The sequence below is a fragment of the Acanthopagrus latus genome, chromosome 16 (genome assembly GCF_904848185.1).
Source record: "Acanthopagrus latus isolate v.2019 chromosome 16, fAcaLat1.1, whole genome shotgun sequence".
In the NCBI taxonomy this organism is placed as follows: Eukaryota; Metazoa; Chordata; class Actinopteri; order Spariformes; family Sparidae; genus Acanthopagrus; species Acanthopagrus latus.
This window is the reverse complement of record NC_051054.1, coordinates 23,401,545-23,422,473: the sequence shown is the minus strand read 5'-3', so window position 1 is coordinate 23,422,473 and position 20,929 is coordinate 23,401,545. Positions and strand designations below refer to the sequence as shown.

General features: G+C 38.5%; 2 protein-coding genes across 6 annotated transcripts in view; one reads left to right on the top strand and one right to left on the bottom strand.

The window, feature by feature from the left end:
• Positions 1 to 11,055, bottom strand: part of babam2 (BRISC and BRCA1 A complex member 2) — an 82,369-nt gene extending 71,314 nt beyond the window's left edge. For 2 of the 3 annotated variants that reach the window (XM_037125393.1, XM_037125395.1), the window contains exons 1-4: positions 10,906 to 11,055; positions 10,086 to 10,229; positions 7,473 to 7,549; positions 2,252 to 2,346 (exon numbers count right to left, since the gene is read on the bottom strand). In XM_037125393.1, the coding sequence (XP_036981288.1) occupies positions 2,252 to 2,346; positions 7,473 to 7,549; positions 10,086 to 10,219 (306 nt within the window). In that variant the 5' untranslated portion in view covers positions 10,220 to 10,229; positions 10,906 to 11,055. Of the gene's footprint in view, positions 1 to 2,251; positions 2,347 to 7,472; positions 7,550 to 10,085; positions 10,230 to 10,833 lie in introns of all 3 variants that reach the window. The other variant, XM_037125394.1, reaches the window with a different exon arrangement.
• rbks (ribokinase) overlaps positions 10,245 to 20,929 on the top strand; it is a 41,178-nt gene continuing 30,493 nt past the window's right edge. The window contains exons 1-2 of one of the 3 annotated variants that reach the window (XM_037125397.1): positions 10,245 to 10,263; positions 14,052 to 14,113. In XM_037125397.1, the coding sequence (XP_036981292.1) occupies positions 14,055 to 14,113 (59 nt within the window). In that variant the 5' untranslated portion in view covers positions 10,245 to 10,263; positions 14,052 to 14,054. Of the gene's footprint in view, positions 10,264 to 11,189; positions 11,286 to 14,051; positions 14,114 to 20,929 lie in introns of those variants that run through there. The other 2 variants (XM_037125396.1, XM_037125398.1) reach the window with 2 other exon arrangements.

The window sequence follows — 20,929 nt, the reverse complement described above, 5'->3', positions numbered from 1 at the left end:
TTTTTCATTAATCAGTACAATCTTCTAATTTTGGTAAACAAATAGGTCAAATGTTCCTTTAACTATCTGTAGGACAAGTAAACAAACTTTTGTCCAGGTCCATTTGCTTTAAGAGGATTCTTTCTTAATTCACAAAGCCAGTGGTCAGCTCAGAGTAAAAATTCCCCAGGGTAAATGGGAGAAATCTGAGGAACTGCTGGGAATTCAGTCTTTTAAAGAGTGTCAGGGGGTTGTACTTACTGAAAATGTACAGGATAAAGGAGGGAGTAGGAGAGGGAGATCTCAGGCTGACAGACAGACGAAGAAGGATTATGAAAGCATGAACAGCAAAACACAGCAAGAATATAAGTGAGAAAATAAACAAGCCATGGGCTGCCAAGCACTGGCTCAGCAGAGGTACTTCCCCTTATGTGCACAGCTGGATTTGTGAGACGGTGAGCAATACTCCCCTCTCTTTTCCCAGACTCTGACACAAGCAGGGGAATTTAGCTTCTCCGTGCTAGGCTACTACATAAATAGCACTGGATAACTGCATGGTAGCTTAACAACACAACAAGGAAGTACTCCATATAGTGCTGATCCCTATCAAGGCCCGATAATGTCTCTAGTCAACACCAATAGTCAGCCAATAGACATTCACTTATTTTACAAAGTTGAAAAAGGTAATTTATTGAATTGATTAAGATAAAACTAAGTCGAACGAGAATGTTTGGCCTGATACTGGCAATACTAAAAGTCTTTTGACTGCACGATTCCTTGTGTGTACAGTGGCGGATCGGGCAGCCACAGTGTTCAGTGTCAATGTTCAGGAAGTAGGGTATCCTATGTTTGGTGAAGCTGAAAAAACCAGGCTGGTGGATAGGCGTATATGTCCTGTGAAATGAAGTGAATACAGGTTTCTTGAGTGGGCAGAAATGTCTATTTTGCTGTTGCTATGTTTGTGCTACATGCTTGTGTCATGAAAAAGGGAGTGTCCCATTTTAAGAGAAACCTGAGTTGTATGACAAGGAGGAGCATACAAAAACAAATGAGGGATTGTACCTAGTGTTTTGCCGTTACTTGTTTGCCTACTAAATGTTGATCACAGTCCACAAGACCAGTTAAAATTAATTGTAAAATAGATTTGAAGAGTCCTCTGTAAAGTAACCTATTTGGAAAACATAGTACAAAGTATGTACTGAATATTCTTATTCTTATCTTCTTCTGTAAAAAAAAAAAAAAAAAAAAAAAAAAGCAGGCTCAACCATTCAAATAATTGCGCAGGACAAAAAAATAGGTGTGGTTAAATGAGGCCTGCAGATTATCTGGATTTAACTGTATGATCATGTCGTAACAACTTTTTCAGATGCAGCAGCTTGTATTAATATACAACCATTCAAACCAAACCTCTTTGAAACTAGACAGCGCTGATGCAATCAGCCCTTAAAAAACTGTTTTCTCATACTAGACACACAATTACTGACAGTCAATATACACATATCTCATCATGTTCTGATTAAAGTTAAAATATACTTTAAAACTAGACACAAGCTCTTTTGAAACAAATTAAAGTTCTAATCATAAAGGCTAAGAGAGAATATATGTCATGCATTTACCCACCTGGTAGATTTTCTGCAAGCCTAGCATTACCACTACCCTCATAATCTCTTGAATCTACTGTTGTTAATGCCAATCATCTGAGCACTGGCTAATCTATACTGTCTTTCCTACAGGGTCAGTAGCAGATATGATCTACAGAAACTAGTGCAGCCCCTTTGTCCTGTTTAGGTAAGCTTGCAAGTGAATCATGGCTTCACCTGATCTGCAGATAACCAGTAAGTCAAAACAGTTTTTATGGCATTATGAGATACTGTCAATTACTGCAACATATCCAGTTATCTAACATCACACACCCATGGTGGCAGCAGACTGTTAGTTTGGTTTTACAAAGACTGATTGTGGCACTACTTCAACTCCCTCTGGCTACTGGGATCAGTGAAGTTGTGATCGGCATCTTAGACATCTGTCTGACATTTAGGACCATATAAGTACCATGCAATATGGGGAATGAATACAAAGACGTGGCTTTAAAAAGTGGGAGAGAACAAATTAAAAAACATTTGGAACATGTTTTTTGTGCAGCAGAATAAAAAAACAAAGCATATATTCACTCTGCAATAAACTACATTTTTAATGCAATAAAACTGCATTTTAAAGTCTTCCAGAAAAAAAACAGAAATGTAATGATTATAACATGAGTGGAGTTACTCACTGGTAGTTCTGAGGGCTCAGGAAGAAACTCCGCATCTTCTCCAAAAATGAAATCTGGTGGTAATTCTGGATACCGTGCATTGAATATGATATCCCCTGTCAGAAAGGAAGGAAACCTGATTGATGACTTAGCACACTAATTTAGACAACATGAATTCAAAACGTGACTTGCTTGGGTTTCACTGTGCACTATAAAATGATAACAGTATATCAAGGGATTAACTTTCATCTCATAAGAGCTCATTTTTGTCTCTTTGTAAAAATCCCTCTGTCATAACAAGTGCACGGAAAGACTTGCTCTGAGAAAAGATTCCATTTTTTTTCCAAATTGTAATTTTCTCAATGGTAGTGTGTCAATCTTTCTTATAATGCTTGTGTTGTACAACAGTGCTGAAATGAGGGAAACTGCAATGGGAACAGTCTGACAGGATCTTAACCAAGTAGGTCTTGAATCTGACATGCAATGGCTTGTTAAGGCAGCTGTTAAAAACAACCGCATGATATGCAGCTGTTGCGCTCTGGGTTTTGTTTAATTTAAGTACCTACGGTAACGAGCAAACTTGACATTTACCACTGAAGCCACTCAAATACCGTCAAACAGGTCTGACTTGTAAGTTAATTGCAAAGGTATTTTTAATGTAGAAAACAAGCAGTTCTAAAATCAAGTTTAGGAAAGGAGGATAACAAATTTAGCCATAATGACTGGAGGACTGAAACATGAACATGTATCACGTTGCCCAGGCAGGTTCACAATGTTCTGATTATTGTGTTACACAATTCTATTTGTCTGCTGCAAGACTGTTCTGTTCTGCTTTTTTTGCCATTCCAACTTAAACATATGGAAGTATTTTTCCACTGGAGAAGAGTCAACCAAGGAGAAGACAGGATGTGCAGTAAATCTATTACAAACCACTGGAAGTCTGTCAGAGATGTACTGGCACGGTTCCAGAGGGACACTGAGGCCTTGGAAGTGTTTACAGGTTACAGCATAGGCTTTAATGTCTTGCTTTGTACATACAGCCTCACGCAAAAATGTACTCTAGTCACTGCAGAGTGTTTTTTCTCAAAGTCCTACTATATTTCAGCTGGACATTTTAGCAAGGTCATATGGGTGCAACATGTACACAAAAACAAAGGCAACAAATTGTTGTTTAGCAGTACCAGCCACTGCTGTAGAGTGGAATGGGGCCAACCTGCATTAATAGGGTTAAGCTGTGTGCAGAGTGTGCCATGCTTTTGCACGCTATCAGTAGGCAGGTCCATAGACTGGCAGACACCAACTTGCGGCCCTGCATCCTTTATTAAATAAACCTTCCTCCTCAGGCTAAAGCACAGGGAGGTGCAGCATCTAGTACAACAGCTGCAGAGATGTCGCGTGCCAGTGGCCTGTTCTTTTGTGGGAGGGGTTATAGATCTCATGTCTTCATGAATTAAAGACATCTAACTAAACCCTATAACAGGTATAGTGTACACAGTGGTTTTATATCAACTTGAGAGTAAAAATTGGGTAGATTTTGATTAGAAAGCTCTTTATCTATGAAAAAACCCCTGTCCACAGAAAAGTAGCGCTGACTTTACTTCGGGTAAATCAAGTTATTTGCACAAACATCAGAATTTAACTTAAGGCAAAGTGTGGTCAAAAATAGTCAAAAATAGAAGTGTTCAAAACTTATTAGAACGGTCTGAAATTTCATACTGCTCTCACCCACATAGTCACAAACACTTTTAAAATTTGACATGTAATTCCACAACTGTGTTATATAAATAGCTGCCACAATTAGTCAATTAATCACTCAGGCTGATGGGGGAAAAAATTTAACTTCAACTTTGGGGCATATAACGTGCAAGCCATGCCCTTAGTCATGGCAATTCAAATTAAATCAAGAAATCAATATAGGACTGTATGTCAGCAAGAACTAGACAGTTTAATTCAGTTCACTCGTGAGGATATTCATGAATACAGTTGAGGCCAAAATTATGAGGCCCCCTCATGAAATTAGACAAAACTCTTGATTTCTCCATGAAAATGACCATCAACAACAAGTGTTTCTATTGTATTTGTTTCCAAAATGTCCATTAAGTTTGATTAGGATATTTTATTGACACCGAGTTGAAACAAAAAGGGGCAAAATGAGATGTCCAAAATTATTAGCCCCCTGGCCATTAATAGTCAATAGTGTACCTTTTCTGAGCCACAACTGACATCAACCTCTTAGATTAGTTCTGTACTAGGTTGGCACAGGTCTCCTAAGGGATTTTGGCCCATTCTTCCATTGGAAATTGTTCCAGCTGGTCCAAATGGCGTGATTTTCAAGCAAGGACATTCACTTTGAACACCTGCCACAGATTCTCAATAGTATTGAGGTCTGGGCTCTGTGCGGGCCACTCCAGGACCTTGGTTTTGGTATCCTTCAGGAACTGTTGGACCAATTTTGATGTATATTTCAGGTCACTGTCTTGTTGGAAGACCCAGCGAAGACCTAAGGTTAGACTATGAGCAGATTTCTGCATATTATCCCTCAAAATTTCAAGATAATTTTCTTCTTCCATGATGCCATGCACCCGAACAAGGCTCCCTGTGCCCGAGGCTGCAAAACAGCCCCACAGCATGATGCTCCCACCACCATGTTTAACTGTGGGAACTATGTTCTTTGGGTTGAAGGCCTCTCCCTTTCTTTGCCAAACATACACCATATCCATGTGCCCAAACAGTTCCAGTTTAGTCTCAAATGTTCATGGGCAAACTTCAGTCTGGCTGTGATGTGCAGCTCTTTGAGTAAAGGGGTTCTTCTCGGACGATGGCCCTGAAGCCCACCACGATGAAGAGCCCTCACAACTGCGTTCCTTGAAACATCAACTCCAGAAGAGGCCAGGTCAGCAACAATCATCTTGGCAGATGTCCGGGGATTCTTGCTGATTCTCTCTGACTATTTTCCTCACCAGAGTTCTTGAAATCTTGCGCTTACGACCACGCCCCGGTTTGTTTCTTACAGAATTTGTCTCCTTGTACTTGGCAATGATGCAACGTACAGCGGTTCTAGACACTGTGAAACGCTTGGAAATGGCAGTATAGCCTTCCTCCTTCTCATGAGCCTCCATGATCTTCTTTCTGAGCTCAAGACTGATTTCCTTTGTCTTTGGCATGGTGAGTAAAAGTAGTCCCTCTCAATAATGTGAACAGGTGCCCTGACCAATTGACTGCACAGGTGTGGTTTGAAAGCTGATTGGTTAATTAGGTGTGTTCTGAAAACAAAAATTCACATGGGGGGTATTATTATCGACCACTCCATCATGGGGGCTAATATTTTTGACCACCCCATTTTTTACTATATTTGATATAAAGCAAGCCTTAAAATGTATTTCCAAAATGTACCAAAAGCTACTAAATAATACTGGTGAATGTTTGATTATATCAAGTTTTATCAATGCTGCAAACATTGGGAAGAATTTTAGGAAAATGTTCCATAATTCCTGGGGGGCTAATAATTTTGGCCTCAACTGTATCTCAATTAACGATTAGCCAAAAATTCGCCACAATCATGAAGCAATTTGAAAACGTCACTTGCTTATTTTTTTCAATAATGGAAAACAATTGTTGGTTGCAGCACTAATTGCATATTCTTACACTTGACATACATATTCTTCAAGTCAAGCTTCAACATCCTGATAGACGTCACAACCATTGCTGCCTAGTCAGTTTTTTTATCAAATTTTGCAAAATAAGCAAATCCTACTTCCTTTAACAAGACATAGGTTGGTATTCCCCAAGCAGGGCCACATTTGCACCAATCTTCACGGTCAGATAAACAAAGTTTTATCAACATACCCTTGATCAAGGTAGCATGGAATATTGTACCCAAACTGCAGATGTTTATCATGGTCTGCTGGATATTAACAGACCTCCTTGTTCTTTTGGAAACCCTGTGACATGAACAGGCACCAGTTCCAAGAACTCCTCAGTAACTCATCAACCATTAAAAAAAACCTGTTTCACCAATCATACATATAGATCTGGCCTGCATTGCCTACTGGGTGCATTTATCCAAACATATATGTATTTTAGCAAGCTGTGATACAAATAATTATTTTGTGCTAATCGACTAGATCTATTTGAAACATTCATGTCTTGAACTGAGACTGAACTGAGATGATGAGACTGATATCATCTACTTAGGACGTGTGCAAAGACAGGCCTGACATGGGTCGTGTGAGTCACCATTATGCCAGTAACACTAAGTTGAAATCATTCTAAACCATGATTAAATCACTCAGCATTCGGTGATGTTGCCAACTGGGCACTATAGGAGGCATGCTCATAAGGGAGAGTCTCTGATGTGGCGACTTAATTCAGAAATGAGAGACCCTTCCAGTAAAAGTTCAGCGGGACAAACTACAACATGATTACTGGTATCATTTCAATGATTACAGAGCACCATAATAGGAAAAATATTCATCTTGTTTTTGTACTTTAGGAATGTGGGTGCTTTTGGTCTTACTGTCTCTTAACTGTATAAATGTTCCTATCGTAATGTTAGGTAATTATGCATTTTGTTTCCGTGATGAAGGATGTTTACATGGTATTTTCATGACAAATCTCTTTGTACTCAAATCAAGTTCTTGTCAGAGTATTTCTTTTCACTTCTAGGTCTGTACAGTTCTGGTTAAATTTCTTTAAAAAGTGTGTTGAATAATATTTTGATTGCACACATCCACTGGAGTTGGTGACTTCAGCTAGTGAAGACCTGAAACCAACACCGACACGGATGTTTCTTTCTATAAAACTCATTGCTCTAGACAATGAATCAATTAACCTGAGCACAGGAGCTAACCTGCAAATTCAAAAGCTGTCAGATCATGGGGGAACAAACAAATGCATAAAGAAAATAACTAAACTACTCAATCAGCATATCTTCACATCTAAATGTTTGTTAATTTGCTAAGAATACATTAACACATAAAGATTAACAGACATGCCTGATTGTACTGTAAGACTGTGAGCAGCCTTAGCTGACCCCTGGTCCTATTATGACTAGTGCTTTGTGACTTAATAAGGCAAAGCAATCTTTGCTGATATTTTCTCTCCCAAGATTTTTCAAAAAGCCAACAATAACAACTACACATCAAAGCTAGATAAAACACCAGACTAAATATTGGTAGCTACGGTATCTATTCAGCCAACATCCGGCTGGTGTGATTAATTGGAAAATGACTAATATACTTACATTTCAAGGTTTCTCCAGCATAGGGGATATGAAGTTTAAAGCGATCACAGCAGGGACCAGGGGTCAGAGATGTGCATCTGAACATGGGAGTTAATAAGAACAACAAGAAATGTGATGAATACAACAGAATACATATAACACATAACACAAAAACATGTCCATGGTTAATTTAACCACATTATACAAAATAAACTACAAAACTTCGCTGAGATCTAACTCTGTAATCTTTATTTACTTCTGTAAATCTCTAAAAAAAAAAGGCAAATTTGACATGATGACAAAATTTTACAGCTGCAACAAACTTTCAGTTGCACTATCACTAAGTCTGTCAAATATTTTGAAAATTAATCAGTGAGCTGTTAAATGTTGGTAATTGGTGAAAAATGTTAAACACTTTCAGAGGCCAAGTGACGTCCACAACTGTCTTGTTTCGTATATAATCCAAAGATATTCAGTATACTGTCACAGATGATACTACAAACCAGAAAACAATCACATTTTATGGAATGTGGACATTTTAAAAAAATTGAAAATAAGGCAGTTAAATTGATCTTTGAAGACTAATCAAATAATCAAATAGTCATTGCAGCAACGACTTTGTCTCATCCAATAAGCCATGAAAACAGGTCACTGTTAGTGTTGTACTAACACTACAGATATCATTCTGTTCTAAGTAAAAGGTCCGCTCATAAAACTGCCAGAACTCAAAATGCCTGCATATGGTCTTGTAGCTGGGATCGCTCAATTCACCCATGGGACATCCAACTGCCTATCTGCTCAAATGCTCATTGCTTGTGGCGTCTCTGCTCCAATGCTGTATTCACAGTTCCAAGAACAACAAAGAGCTTCTTGAAGGATAAATGTGTCAACCCAAACATGTTTTCAACTTTTTCAAGACTGTAAACTGTCAAGACTGAACTTCATAAAAAACAGTTAGGTTAGGGATTTTTTTTTCTGGCACTTAACCTGCAAATCCAGCTATGTTAAAAAAACAAAAAAAAATAAATACATAAATTGATGGCAACTCCATTTACATTGTAGCATGTATAGTGACCCAGTTCACATTACATATTTGTGTAATTCATTCATGTCTTGTCAAAATTTCATATTTCTTTATCACATGATGAGTTTTGCTAAAATAATCATTCAAAAAACCTGGCACCTCAGAATCAGAATGAGAAATCATCTAATGTCCCGCAAAGAGTATTATTGTCATTGACATTAAGGTCAACATGGGCATGACATTAAAATGTTCAATCTTCAGCACCCAGCAGTGGTGGTATCACAAACAGTGCAGACAACACATAGACTACATTTTTCTTGAATTAATAATTTCCCAACGAACAACATATAACATAGAATCGTGGTCAAAAGCTTACATACACATGTATATCATGGCAGTCTTGAGTCCCAGTGATTTCTACAACTCTATGTTTCTGTGATGGAATGAGTGGAACCAAATGACCAAAACTGGTCAGTCAGAACAGAAAATTGAATGACCAATTTTAGTAATGTAGAAAGTTTTGTGAATCAGATTTGTTTTTTGGCATAGCCTCTTAACTGAGTGCACTTACGATTAATAATGACTGATGACTTTTCTGGGTCCATTTTAATAAGACTTGTTTGATACACCCATTAGACAACACTACAATGGGAGCTAAGGAGCTTAGATCTGAAAAAACGCAGTACTGACTTGAACAATTCAGGATGTCACGTGGTCATTTGGACAAGGTCAGATTGGTCACTTGGAATTTCAAAACAGTTACAGGTCCAAAGATCAACTGTGTAGACAATTGTTTGTAAGTATAAAGTTCTAAAATATTAAATTGTTGAGTACAAAGTGCCTCATTTTAAGTCCACTGAAAAATCTCATAACAAGAACAAAGTGTAACAAAGCTGTCATTACAGATCTCTTCAGTTATCATCCTATACTGTATGTGTGATAGGTTAAATGACAGCATCTCAGATGTTCTTGTAGAAAATATATATTTGAAAATCTCTCTCTTTAACACTGAGTCATACAGGTTCAGGTACAAAAAACCTGTAAACAATAACTCCCAAGGAACATTTTAGTGATAAGATTCCTGGTAAAATCGGATCACTGATCGTAAAGATATAGCTGCATTTAAAGCTACAGTTATGCTTGAGCTGAAATTACCCTTTGCAGAACCTAAACAATACATCTGGCTGTTTCCCTGACTGTTGGAACGTTGCACTGTGCTGAAAGCATACCAAGCAAAGTTTCAGTATAACCCAAAATATTATCCAACCCATTTACACTGAGAAACAGTAAGGTCACCATTAACAGAACTCTTTCAAGTGCTTATCTGCAGACGTGAAAAATATCTCCAAAACCAGCTACTATCTCCACTCACAACTCTACTACAGCTTTGACTCATCACATTCTAATCATGACTCATTATGAATGGGAAAATATATACATTTATATAGGTGTAAATATTTAGCCAAGTAAAAATAATGGCATGGTTGCAGGGTTTGCCCTTCATCCATCATATATTTTGAATGCAGCATAACTGCAGTGCAAGAGAGACTGAATGGACCCGGTGTGTCACATTAACAGAAAGAAGCGTGTGGTTCAGTGTTAGTCCTCACCCAGTCTTGAGGTCTGTGACACGGAGACAGTTTGTGGAGTCGAGTCCTACACGGCCGTTCCGCACAACGCTGCACAGCAGGGGCCGCAACTCAGGTGAGATACGGTGCAGTGTAACCTCAGGGGACATGTTCATTGTAGCCACCCTGAGGAGTTTGTGGAGACACAGCAACTCGTTAGGTAAAACGCTTGAACGTTATTTATTCAACGGTATTGTGAACACGGTAAAAGCACGTATTTGCAGTGAGGATTCAAGGGACATAAGCCACATCACGTAACTGACGCAGTCAATTTAACTGGCATTTCCTGGTGTCACGGAAGATTTTGAGGGCTATGCACGTCAGAATGAGATTCCTGAGATTTTAGGTTTCTGGTATTTTGGTGAATATGTATTTTTAACTAGAAGAATAGGCATGCTGGCAAAGTGTGTTTACCAACTCCATATTCCTGGAACAAGTTACACGATAAGTAAATCATAAGGGCCGACAGTCTCGGGAATACAATTTACCCATGACACTGCTTGTCCCTTCTTGATCACTATAAACTTCCTTGAATACAGACTTACACAGGCAACACAAATTAGTACTACACTGATGTCCTACACTTTGGTCAGCGTTAACGCTAATAGTTAGATTCAAGGGAAATAAATATAAACGCTACGTTTTTAGGATGTAAGTTACTGGAAGCTTGGTATCGTTAAACAATTTAGGCTAACCAGAGACTGGACCGTCACATTGCTACAATACGTACGGTTAGCTTGCTCGAAAATGACCTGTTTAATATTGTCCATCTATATACAACATGCGCTGTAAATTATAGTACCTAAATTCGCTGGAAGTCAAGTTATTTAAGCGTTAATGCCACTGTTTACTTCATGCTCTCAAAATTTCCGGTACATGTTGTTTGGGTCCTTCTAATAGCCCCGTACAGCTGTCTCTAAGCATGCCTGATGACAAAATGAGTGTTTTCATTCCCATCGCCAGATAACCGAGCGATATACTTCTCATAAAGTATGTTTTGGTTAATGTGAATATACATAAAGAAATTCCAAGCAACACTGAATGCTAATGCACGGATACAGTGGCAACAACGGGTCAGGCAATAGCTATATTGTTAGGCGGCTGTCAACGTGCACTTTGGCCGTCACTTGTCTGTAGTAGGTGTTGAGTTCTCCACTCTGCAAGAACAAATTTGAAATTAAGGTAATAATTGTGTCACATTTCTCAACATCAGTTTGACTCAGCACACGTGCGTCTACTTAACATTTCCTTCGAGTTTCCTTGAGTGCGAATCATTCCACAATGCCGCAATATCTCCAGGGTTAGAAAGATTGTGACACAGACGTCATTATAGGATCTGGGCGCTCCTCACAGGGACCCTGATGTTCAGTCGATTTTCAGTAGTACTTCGGTAGGCCTACATATTAAAGAACACATGTAATCACAAGTACTGCTGGTGTAAAATTGTGCTTGTACAGATAAACACAAATATATATTGTATATTCACAAGAGTCTGTACAACGTGTAATCTCTGCTTACATGCATGACTTTTCCCCTAAACCTGTATTGCTATTATTACATTTGCCTTTATTGTATCTATGTAGGAAAGGTTATTGATTTAACCCAAGAAATTTTACCTCGATACTCTCAAACTGACAGCATACATTTTTGTTTTTGGTATTTGTTGTAAAAATCCAAACACCTCACAAAATGAAAAACATTCATGCTGTTATGTGTAATGACACATGAAATGTGTTTGTCTTGCACAAATGGCACATATCTAATTCTGATATTAAAAAAACACAAATGCACCAAAAACATATCAGGACATGCAGCAAGACCAGTGGTGTTTCCACACCAAAGCAATACGGCTGATTCACAACTGGGAAATTCCACCATCATGGAGGTGATTCAGAATAACTACGAACTAAGAATGAAGTATCCATCAGTAAATAACTGCATTTCTTTGTACAATCCTGTATTGTATTATGACAAATGAATTATCACGAACCTTGAACCGGCAATGGTAAAATATGTTTAGTTGATTATAGGGGTGGGATTATACGAGTATTGATACCCTGGCACCAAATGTAAATGTTTTTTATGCAGGTGCACTAAACAGATTCCGTGACATTTTGACTAAGTATTGAGTCACAACTTAAGAACTCGTTGTGGTATAAGCTTTAATTTACACAAACTGAAAAGAGTTTAATGACCCATATTGTTCCCTTGTTGTTATCCTAAGAGTGTAGTTATAGACTGTTTTACATTGGAATGATACCACACAGACACAGAAAAGTTGCGGTCAGTGTGTGATAAAGAAGCAATAGGATAAAACTCTATGCACTTTTTTTTTTACACATTGTTCCATCTAAGTTCTTGTCAGATTCTGTGAGACTGACACAATGCAGTGAACAAATATAGAATTTGTATTTTTTAAAGGCAACTTGTGTTCTTCAGTTAGACACATATTATGATGTATGACAGATGATTGTCTTGCAATGTATGGTTTATCAATTAGCCATGTTGTGATACTATCGTTCTTGTAGACATCACACATTGTATCTTATTGTGAGTTACTTTATGACTCTCCTACCCCTAGCTGGATATTATCCAACCATTGCTGGTGCAATTTATTAAATGACATATGGAGATTGCCTTATTAGTACAACATTCAGCTGCAGTTGTCAGTGAGTATTCATATGTAGGACAGTGTGAAACTGCATCTATAGAGCTCTATCCAATCTGAGAGTGTGCTTGTTTGGGGGAGTGGGAGTGGAATGAAAATAAGATAAGTGTTTTGATGATTATAGTCATCATCTAAACATTTGAAATACATTTTTTTTAAACATAAATGTTTGTATCATTGTAATAACAATCATTATCTAGTTAAGTCTTGAGTGCCCAACCTGAAACAGGCAAATATGTAATCTTACAAGTTTTAGGTAAGGTTATATTTTGGATTTTGCTTATGCCTCGGTCTAAACTGTTAAATCAACTGTGTGCAACTTTGATTTGCATTGGGACTAAATTGTTTGAATTCATGACTGTTGTCTTTTGTGAGTATGCTTTGTCCAGGTCCTTAAAACGTCTGTCAACTCCCCAGTGTACTCATTATGCATACGTATTGTTTTGCCTGGGGTTGAGTGGACCCATTTATTAAGCTGTAGTATGAGTAAAACACCTTTAACATTACTTTGGGTCTGCAAACACTTATTCAGGTTAGTCAGCTACTGTATGATCATTCAGCCTCAAATTTAACAGTAGGGAGAACTTTAAGAGGGCTCGTTGCTGTTTCAAGTGGTCTGACAATGCAGCTCTCATAATATTCTCCTGCAGTGGAGACGAGGAGGGTTCTAGGCTAGCTTTTTGTGCCTGCCTGCTGAAGACAATATACTGCGAGATGTGGGAGAGAGAATTGAGCCATCCTGCAGCCAGCGGCCAGGCTTTCCAAGTCTTCCACTGCCTCGGCAGAGATTTGAAGAGATTAACACACTAGCACTAGCTCTGATACAAGCCGAGGATTGAATTAATTATAGACTTTACTGGGCTGTGGTGCATTCACGTGGTGCAGCACTGAAATACCTCCACCCCTCCTACTCCACCCGCAATTAGATTGGAACCTGTCCAACTCAGCCAGCAATGAATGCTCTATTTTTACCTTCTTTTTTGTTTCAGTCAAGCTCATGCTAATGTGGGAGATAAATAATATCAACCGTTTTTTGTTTGGAGGCCTTCAGGAAACTAGTTTACATATTTTGCCTAAGATGCCCCCAAGGAGTCAGCTAGACTTTAGATTTTGTCCTTGTTTTTGAATACGTTTTACCAGAAAGGCTGGACGGATGTTAAGGAATTCAGTAATCTCCTTAGTCATTAAAATGTAATTTAAATGCATAATCTTAAAGACATTTCTTGTCCAGAAATGAGAGCTGTTGCCGTAGAAATAACACAGTTTTGTGTCTTAATCAGATCATGACTGACGGGGCTTTTGATGTGATGGTGGTTGGCTCCTGTATGACTGACTTGGTGAGGTGAGTAAATTTGAAGTCAGGGCAAGGTGTTTCAGTCCTGTATGTGCTCCCTGAAATTACCAAAAATCAAGCTTATATTTTTGAGAGGGCTGAGAAGAAAACCTCGAGCTAAATCTGGGTTCAGGAAACCCGTCTGCTTCCTCAGGTAGACCCAACAGGAAGAAGCACATTGGGCAAATATTCATGACCTTATTAGGACATGTATTTTAAAAGTGTAAAGCCTAGTTTCTCAGTGTTTGGGTCAGAGCCCATGTGGCTTTGCTAAGAATGTAAATGGGGGTATACAAAATGGATTGTATATATATATATTTTTTTTATTCCAAAATATATATATATATATATATATATATATATATATATATATATATATATATATATATATATACACACATATATAACACATTCATTGTTTTTAAATGTGTGTTAATGTGTGTATTGTGTGTATATACTAATCCATTTGAATGTTTCAAAAATGACTTAATAGCAATAGCAAAATATTTGTAGGACTATTCATCTGCCTTTCAACCCAGTAGTTCCCAGCTGGGGGATCAGGACCCCTCATTTTGACCCAAGATGATATGGAATGAGGAAATTAAATATATACTTATTTTGACTCATTTATGCTATTTTTTGTGAAATATTGGACACTTTCACCTACTTAGGCCTCTCAGAATTGTTCAAATGAAAGTCCAAGAAAGAAAAATCATTGCTTAGTTAAACTGGACATTTTCTTGATTTTATTAATGTCCCCATTAATAAAATTACTTGTGATGAGAGGTCAGAAAAAAGACATTGGGTAATTTAAAGAGTCACGAGCCAGTATTTTGGCAAGTACTGTGTTAATAGATCAGTAGTTTTCCATCAAATTTTATGTAAGCAGGCCTAGCTTGGATGTTGACACATACAGAAGCTGTGAGCACAGTGTACAGTAGCTGTAGTAAGAGTGATGCACTGCATTTAAGAGATTGGAATAAGGTGTCTTTGTGTCTAAGTGTAAGGAATGGCATGATGTGTTCATCTGCTCCAGCATAAACTGCAGTCGTTGGAATATCCAGTTGACTTGCTCTCTTTCCATGTCTGTTCAGACACTTTTAGCAACTTTGATACTAAAAAGCAACCAGCAACAAGTTTAGCTTATTTAGACCATCAGAGAAAGGCAGGAAACATTAAAAAGTCACCCTGACGTAGCAGTATCAACCAAGAACTGTGTTGGCCTGAAATCAAGGACCCCTTTTTCAAAAACATTTCGAATAATTTTGAGTGGTAGGTCTGTCACTATTGTCAGAAGCTGCATTTATATGGACTCTAACATTCCAATAAATAATCTGTACTGCCTTTAACAACTTCAATCAAAAGAGACTGATTTGATCCAGCCCAATATGATCAAATTTTCAGTCAGATTTAGAGGGATGGTGTAAATCTTTGATAATCCATTCAGTAGTAAAACATTAGCACCTAGGGGTACCTTAGGGGTGATTTTACATTAGGTGATGATGCTTCCAGAGGAGACAGAAAAATGTTGATGGTAGAGCAGAACTGGTGTGATACAACTTAAAACTTGGGATAGAGAGAGATCTGGGGAGAAGGGTTGTTGAAAGGCTCAAAATAAGGTATAGAACTAGAAACGCGAACATTGTCCCCAGGTCACAATGTGTGTCCATCTTGAAAATTGTCAGGCAGATCAAATTATTGAATTGATCAAATAAAGTTGGAAAAAACCACACATTTTTCTTCGTCTTTATATTTCTGGCAGACTAGATGCTCTAGAGTGGACAAAGTCTCTTTGTGAATGTCAAAAATCTTATATTCCGATTAAGTGCTTTAAATGTAAAAGCACATCTTAACTCGCACAACAATGGTAAGCTTAACTGACATAGCAGCAGTAACTTAGGAGGTGCAACTTAGGAAACAGTTAATTGTCATTGTTAAAACATGTTTCCCTTTATTATTATTAACTATCACAACCGCCTTTTTCCTGCAGGGATTTTATTTTGACATGCAAGCTTGTGGAAAATGTGGCATAAGGGCTGATGGGTGTTTTCCATCATGACTTGAAATGGACTGCACAGTCCTGTCGACACAAGAATAGAGGAAGTGGTCTAAACTTAGATAATGCTGCTGCCTTTTCAATACTTGTCCTGAAAGCTCCAAATGTTGTAGAGAACGTCCCCAGTCTCTGAGTGTTTGGTCCAACAGCTCTGGCCATTTCTACAAGAATAACAGATCAGATCGTTCCTATTTTTTGTTTTAAACACATCAGCAGCTGTCCTTAAATAATCAAATTGATTTAATACTCCAGCAGGTTGTTATTCCTATTGTTCATCTAGTCATTGACAGATGGTGCAGGTGTGACCATCTCATGATAAATCCTACTCAGGTTTCAAAGACTCGAACTGTGCAGATGATCTGTTATAATTACCGCTTACTAAAATGTCAGTGTTGCATCATCCTCATACGTGGTGAGATTTGTTGAGCCAAGTAGGATCCATTCCCACAAATCGTTAGTCATCAACTCTAGCACAATGGGTTAGTTAAAAACAATTTGTCACCGTTATTTACCATAACCTTTGTGTGGAATGACACAATCTCAAAAGATACATAAAGTCAAAACAGTATAATGTCAAGTATTCATGGGCTCTAGCCAGCTAAATGTCTCCCTGTCAGCATGAAGAAGCATGTTGTTTTCAGTTTGCGCGACAGTTTTGTCATACAGGTTGTATTACATTTTTTATGTGATGCCCTGGGAATAATAACTGTCACCTGGCTGCCAGCAAATGGAGATCTGAATAAACAAGTGCAATCTGTGCGAGTGGGAGAAAAAGTTTCCTGGCATTCTGGGGAGCGCACACTTCAATTCAAGTTGTCACATTTTAGTTGTCACTCACAAGTCCTGACTTATCAAAAACATATGCCTTCTCCTTCTGTGTTTCTTTTTTGAGGGGGTAAGTATTTATTTGTTTGCTCATTAGCAATTCAAACAGTGACTTTCTGCTTTGAAGGGCAGGAGTTGTCAATTAAGATCCTAAGCTAACGGGAAATGGCCTGTTTTTGCTGTGTGTGTGTATGTGTGTGTATGTGAGTGTGGGGTTGGGGCTTTTTGGATGGAGGTCAGAATGCGGATGGGGCGGGGGGGTAGTTGGAATACATTCGCAACCCTTCAAAGTGATATGCATGGCTTTGAAGTTAGAAATCCAGTTGCCTTGAACAGCCAGTATTTGGGTGGCAGCACAATTAACTGACAGACAGCAGAGGCACACACACAAACACTCTCACACTCTGGTTCTGCCCTGCTGTACAAACACACAGGTGTGACATAGATCTCTGTGGTGGTCTCTTATAAATGTATCAGTCGGGCTTCTTTTTTAGCAAAAGGTTATGTTTAATTGTCTGCCATATGCAGTGCACAAAGAGAAGGAGGGAGCCTCTTAGGCTTTGAACCCATTGTCAAAGCCATACAGTGCCCCCTACTGCCACATCTTACTGAGAAGATACACTTCACAGCTGCTCAGTGAAACCTGAGTTTCCCAAATTACAGAGCTGAAACAAAATGTACCACACGATTGTTTTTCTCAAAGCACACTAAACACACCTTTAATGAATGTTTTTATGGGAGTGAATCTCCAACCCAGACTGAAAAATCTGGGCTGCAGCTATGAGTGTAGTAAGTAATGAGCTATTAATATATTAATCCACTAATTTGATAAGTTAGTTAGTTGACAGAAAATGAATATGACACAATGTTGAATTTATCCTTAATCACAGTTTAATACATTTCTAAACAATAATTGCAATTACAGAAGTGCATTTCTAATGATTATTTGCACTTCTTGTGACTTTTTCTTAGATTGTTCCATTTGCATATCCTTAGAGAGACAATCAAATATTCAACTAGAATGGCACTCAGTAGATCATATACCTACAACAAGGCCTAACAGTTGCTTTAAATTCAATCAAGCTTAATCCAATATCAAACTCAATAGACTTGTATCACTCTAAGTCTTAAACCACCCTGCTTAACTGCTTAACCATGATTTAAACTCACCAGATCTGGGATCTGCATCAAATTGTACTCACACATAGATTCAGCCGCCTGAATATGCCTGATTTTTTTCATCAAGATCCTTGCATCATTCTCGGAGAACACGAATGTCAAAAGATGCGATGGTAAAGAAATTGAGATAAAAATCCTGGATTTATCTGGATCTGCACCAAAAGTTAATGGGGTCTATTCTTGGTTGAGACCAAGCCACGTATCCACGTTTAGTGGATAGGGGCTATCCACGTTTAGTGGATAGGGGCTTGGGGGCTTAGAGATCTGTTTGGTAGATTTTGTGTGTTGCCAGGTTGCCAACGAACAGATACTGGTGAAATCCTAACCTCCTTGGCGGACGTAATTATGTCGTGGTCATTTTCTTACGACCCCCTGTCAGGGATCCAATCCCCAAGTTCCGGAACCACAGCTAAAGAGCACATTCCCCCTCCCTCCTTCAGGGGCATTCCATTTCAGGGACAGTGCTTTTTACAAATGAAATGCCAATTTACTAAAGCATGAAATTGTTATTTGTAAAATATTCCCCATTGTTGTAGTTTCCTGTGTCCTACGCTGTGTCAGAGAACTGCCTGACAACCTTTAATGTAAATGTAAAAAACACAAAACAAAGCTGAGATATCCATTGCCAACCAATTCAAGCAGTGAATAGGTTGATAAGTGGCTTATTGTATCCACTGATATAGGCCATTTCTCACCACCAAGTGAATAATAGCAACATGCACACGTGGCTTCATGGTCTGACCACACACAAATACACACCCACATTCTACCTTACACTGCACCTCTTGTTAGCAGAGCAGCTCACCGTGTCCATGTAAAGTATGCTGCCATCACTCAACCTGCTCTTTGTGAAGTCTCTTCACCCTGTCCTGATTCACTGGAGCTTTGGCCAAGGACCTTCGTGAACATCTAAGTGAGCAAAGGGGCTTGAAAAGCTTTTTGTCCGTGGCACAATATGAGCTGAAGATTATTACTCGGAAATTATAATGCCTTTTAGTATGACAATTTCATATCCATACTTACCATTCAATAAATTTCTGAAGCTGTGGTGAATACAAACAAAAAGCTTATGCTCGTTCTGTGTGTTGTATTTTGCATGTAAGCTCCCTTTTGAAATTGTGTTAAAAACTGGAAAGACAAGCTCTAGTTCCAACTGTGAAAAACAGCATTTCAATTTGTTTTTGTCCAAGTCTACTTCCCCCTGTTACTCGCCAACAGCTGAGGAATGACTTTAGTAGAGATGGAGGAGAGGGAAATGAGAGCCAGCCTCAAAGCAAACACTTCACGTCACTGAACACCTGCTTTGGCCTTTTGGTTCCATGGAAGAAAATGCACTGAGGTTGCACTTTAGCACATAAGTGCCCTGTTTGTTTGGTGCACTCACCACAGACAACAATAGCCAAGTGTCTCTCCGGGCATGAAGAGGCGTGGGTGGGTTTATTTAAGAATTTGGAAATCTGTTTGTCTTACCTGTCAGTTCTCCGGCTTCAGGTGGCTGTTGGCCAGATGTTACGTTTACAACGCTACAAAAGCTGGGCTCATTATTTACTATATTTTCGTGCAGATCTCAATAGAAGCATAACTCACTTAAATGTTAAGATCAAATATGGCACAAAACAAATCCTTTCAGTCGATATTTTTGTGAAGCATTTTGTAAGCCATGGGTTGTTTACCTGTTACAATAAATGATTCTTAGATGATGATCTTTTCAGTCTCAACATTGGACAAAACATTTTTATGTAAAAAAATAATGTTCTTAGTTTACTAGATCATGCAGTACTCCAAAGAAAGAACTAAAGAAGACAAGCAGAGGGGAATTATCACTGCCAAACTATTTCTTGCCATTGCTTTGAGCCTGGTAAGAAAAAGATTAAAGCAACATTACCTAACTTTTTACCCTAATTTAACAGCTTCAGAATAATTTTGATGGTACATCACCAAATTGCACAAAATGCTTATTTCTACATGTTGTTGCTTTAAGCAAACAATCAGTTAGCTTTATGGTATTGGTGTATTTTGACACTTTAATACAGCCCTGTTTTCCTTGTGATGGGCTAAGCTAACCAGCTGCTGAAGCTAGTCAAATTTACTGTACAGGTATGATAGTAGTATCAATCTCTATCTGTATACCCAGGACAGGTTGCTAGTCTATCACAGTTGAAATTTTAGGAGGGATATATTTATGTAATGTCTTTGTCTTTTAATCATTTACTGTAACATTTTGTACATAACCTGTTAATGGCAAATACATGTGTAGATTGAAGTGAGCGTGCAAGCTACTTTTTTCACTAAGAGTCACACAGCAGTGACACAGGTGGGAAAAATGTACTCGGACAGCTGCAGCAAGTAGAATAGGTAATTTGTCTGTGGAGGAGGTGTGTGTGTGTGTGTGTGTGTGTGTGTGTGTGTGTGTGTGTGTGTGTGTGTGTGTGTATTTACAGTACATGTGTTCGTCCTTTGTTCGGTTTGCTTTTCACCACATTTCAGCCTCACTGACCCTACATCCTGTTATAGCTTCGGGCATTTTGGTGTTTTCACACACCGGTGCAAAAACAGGAGCATTTACAACAACCTCCAGTGTTTGCCACTGGCGTCTCACTTACTGGAAATCCTGGGATTGAGTTAACTTACTGTAATAGCACACCTGCCACAAACACACTCAGACACACACACACACACACACACACACACACACACACACACACACACACACACACACACACACAAGGGCATCAACAGCTTGTGTGGAAAACAAGTTTATGACA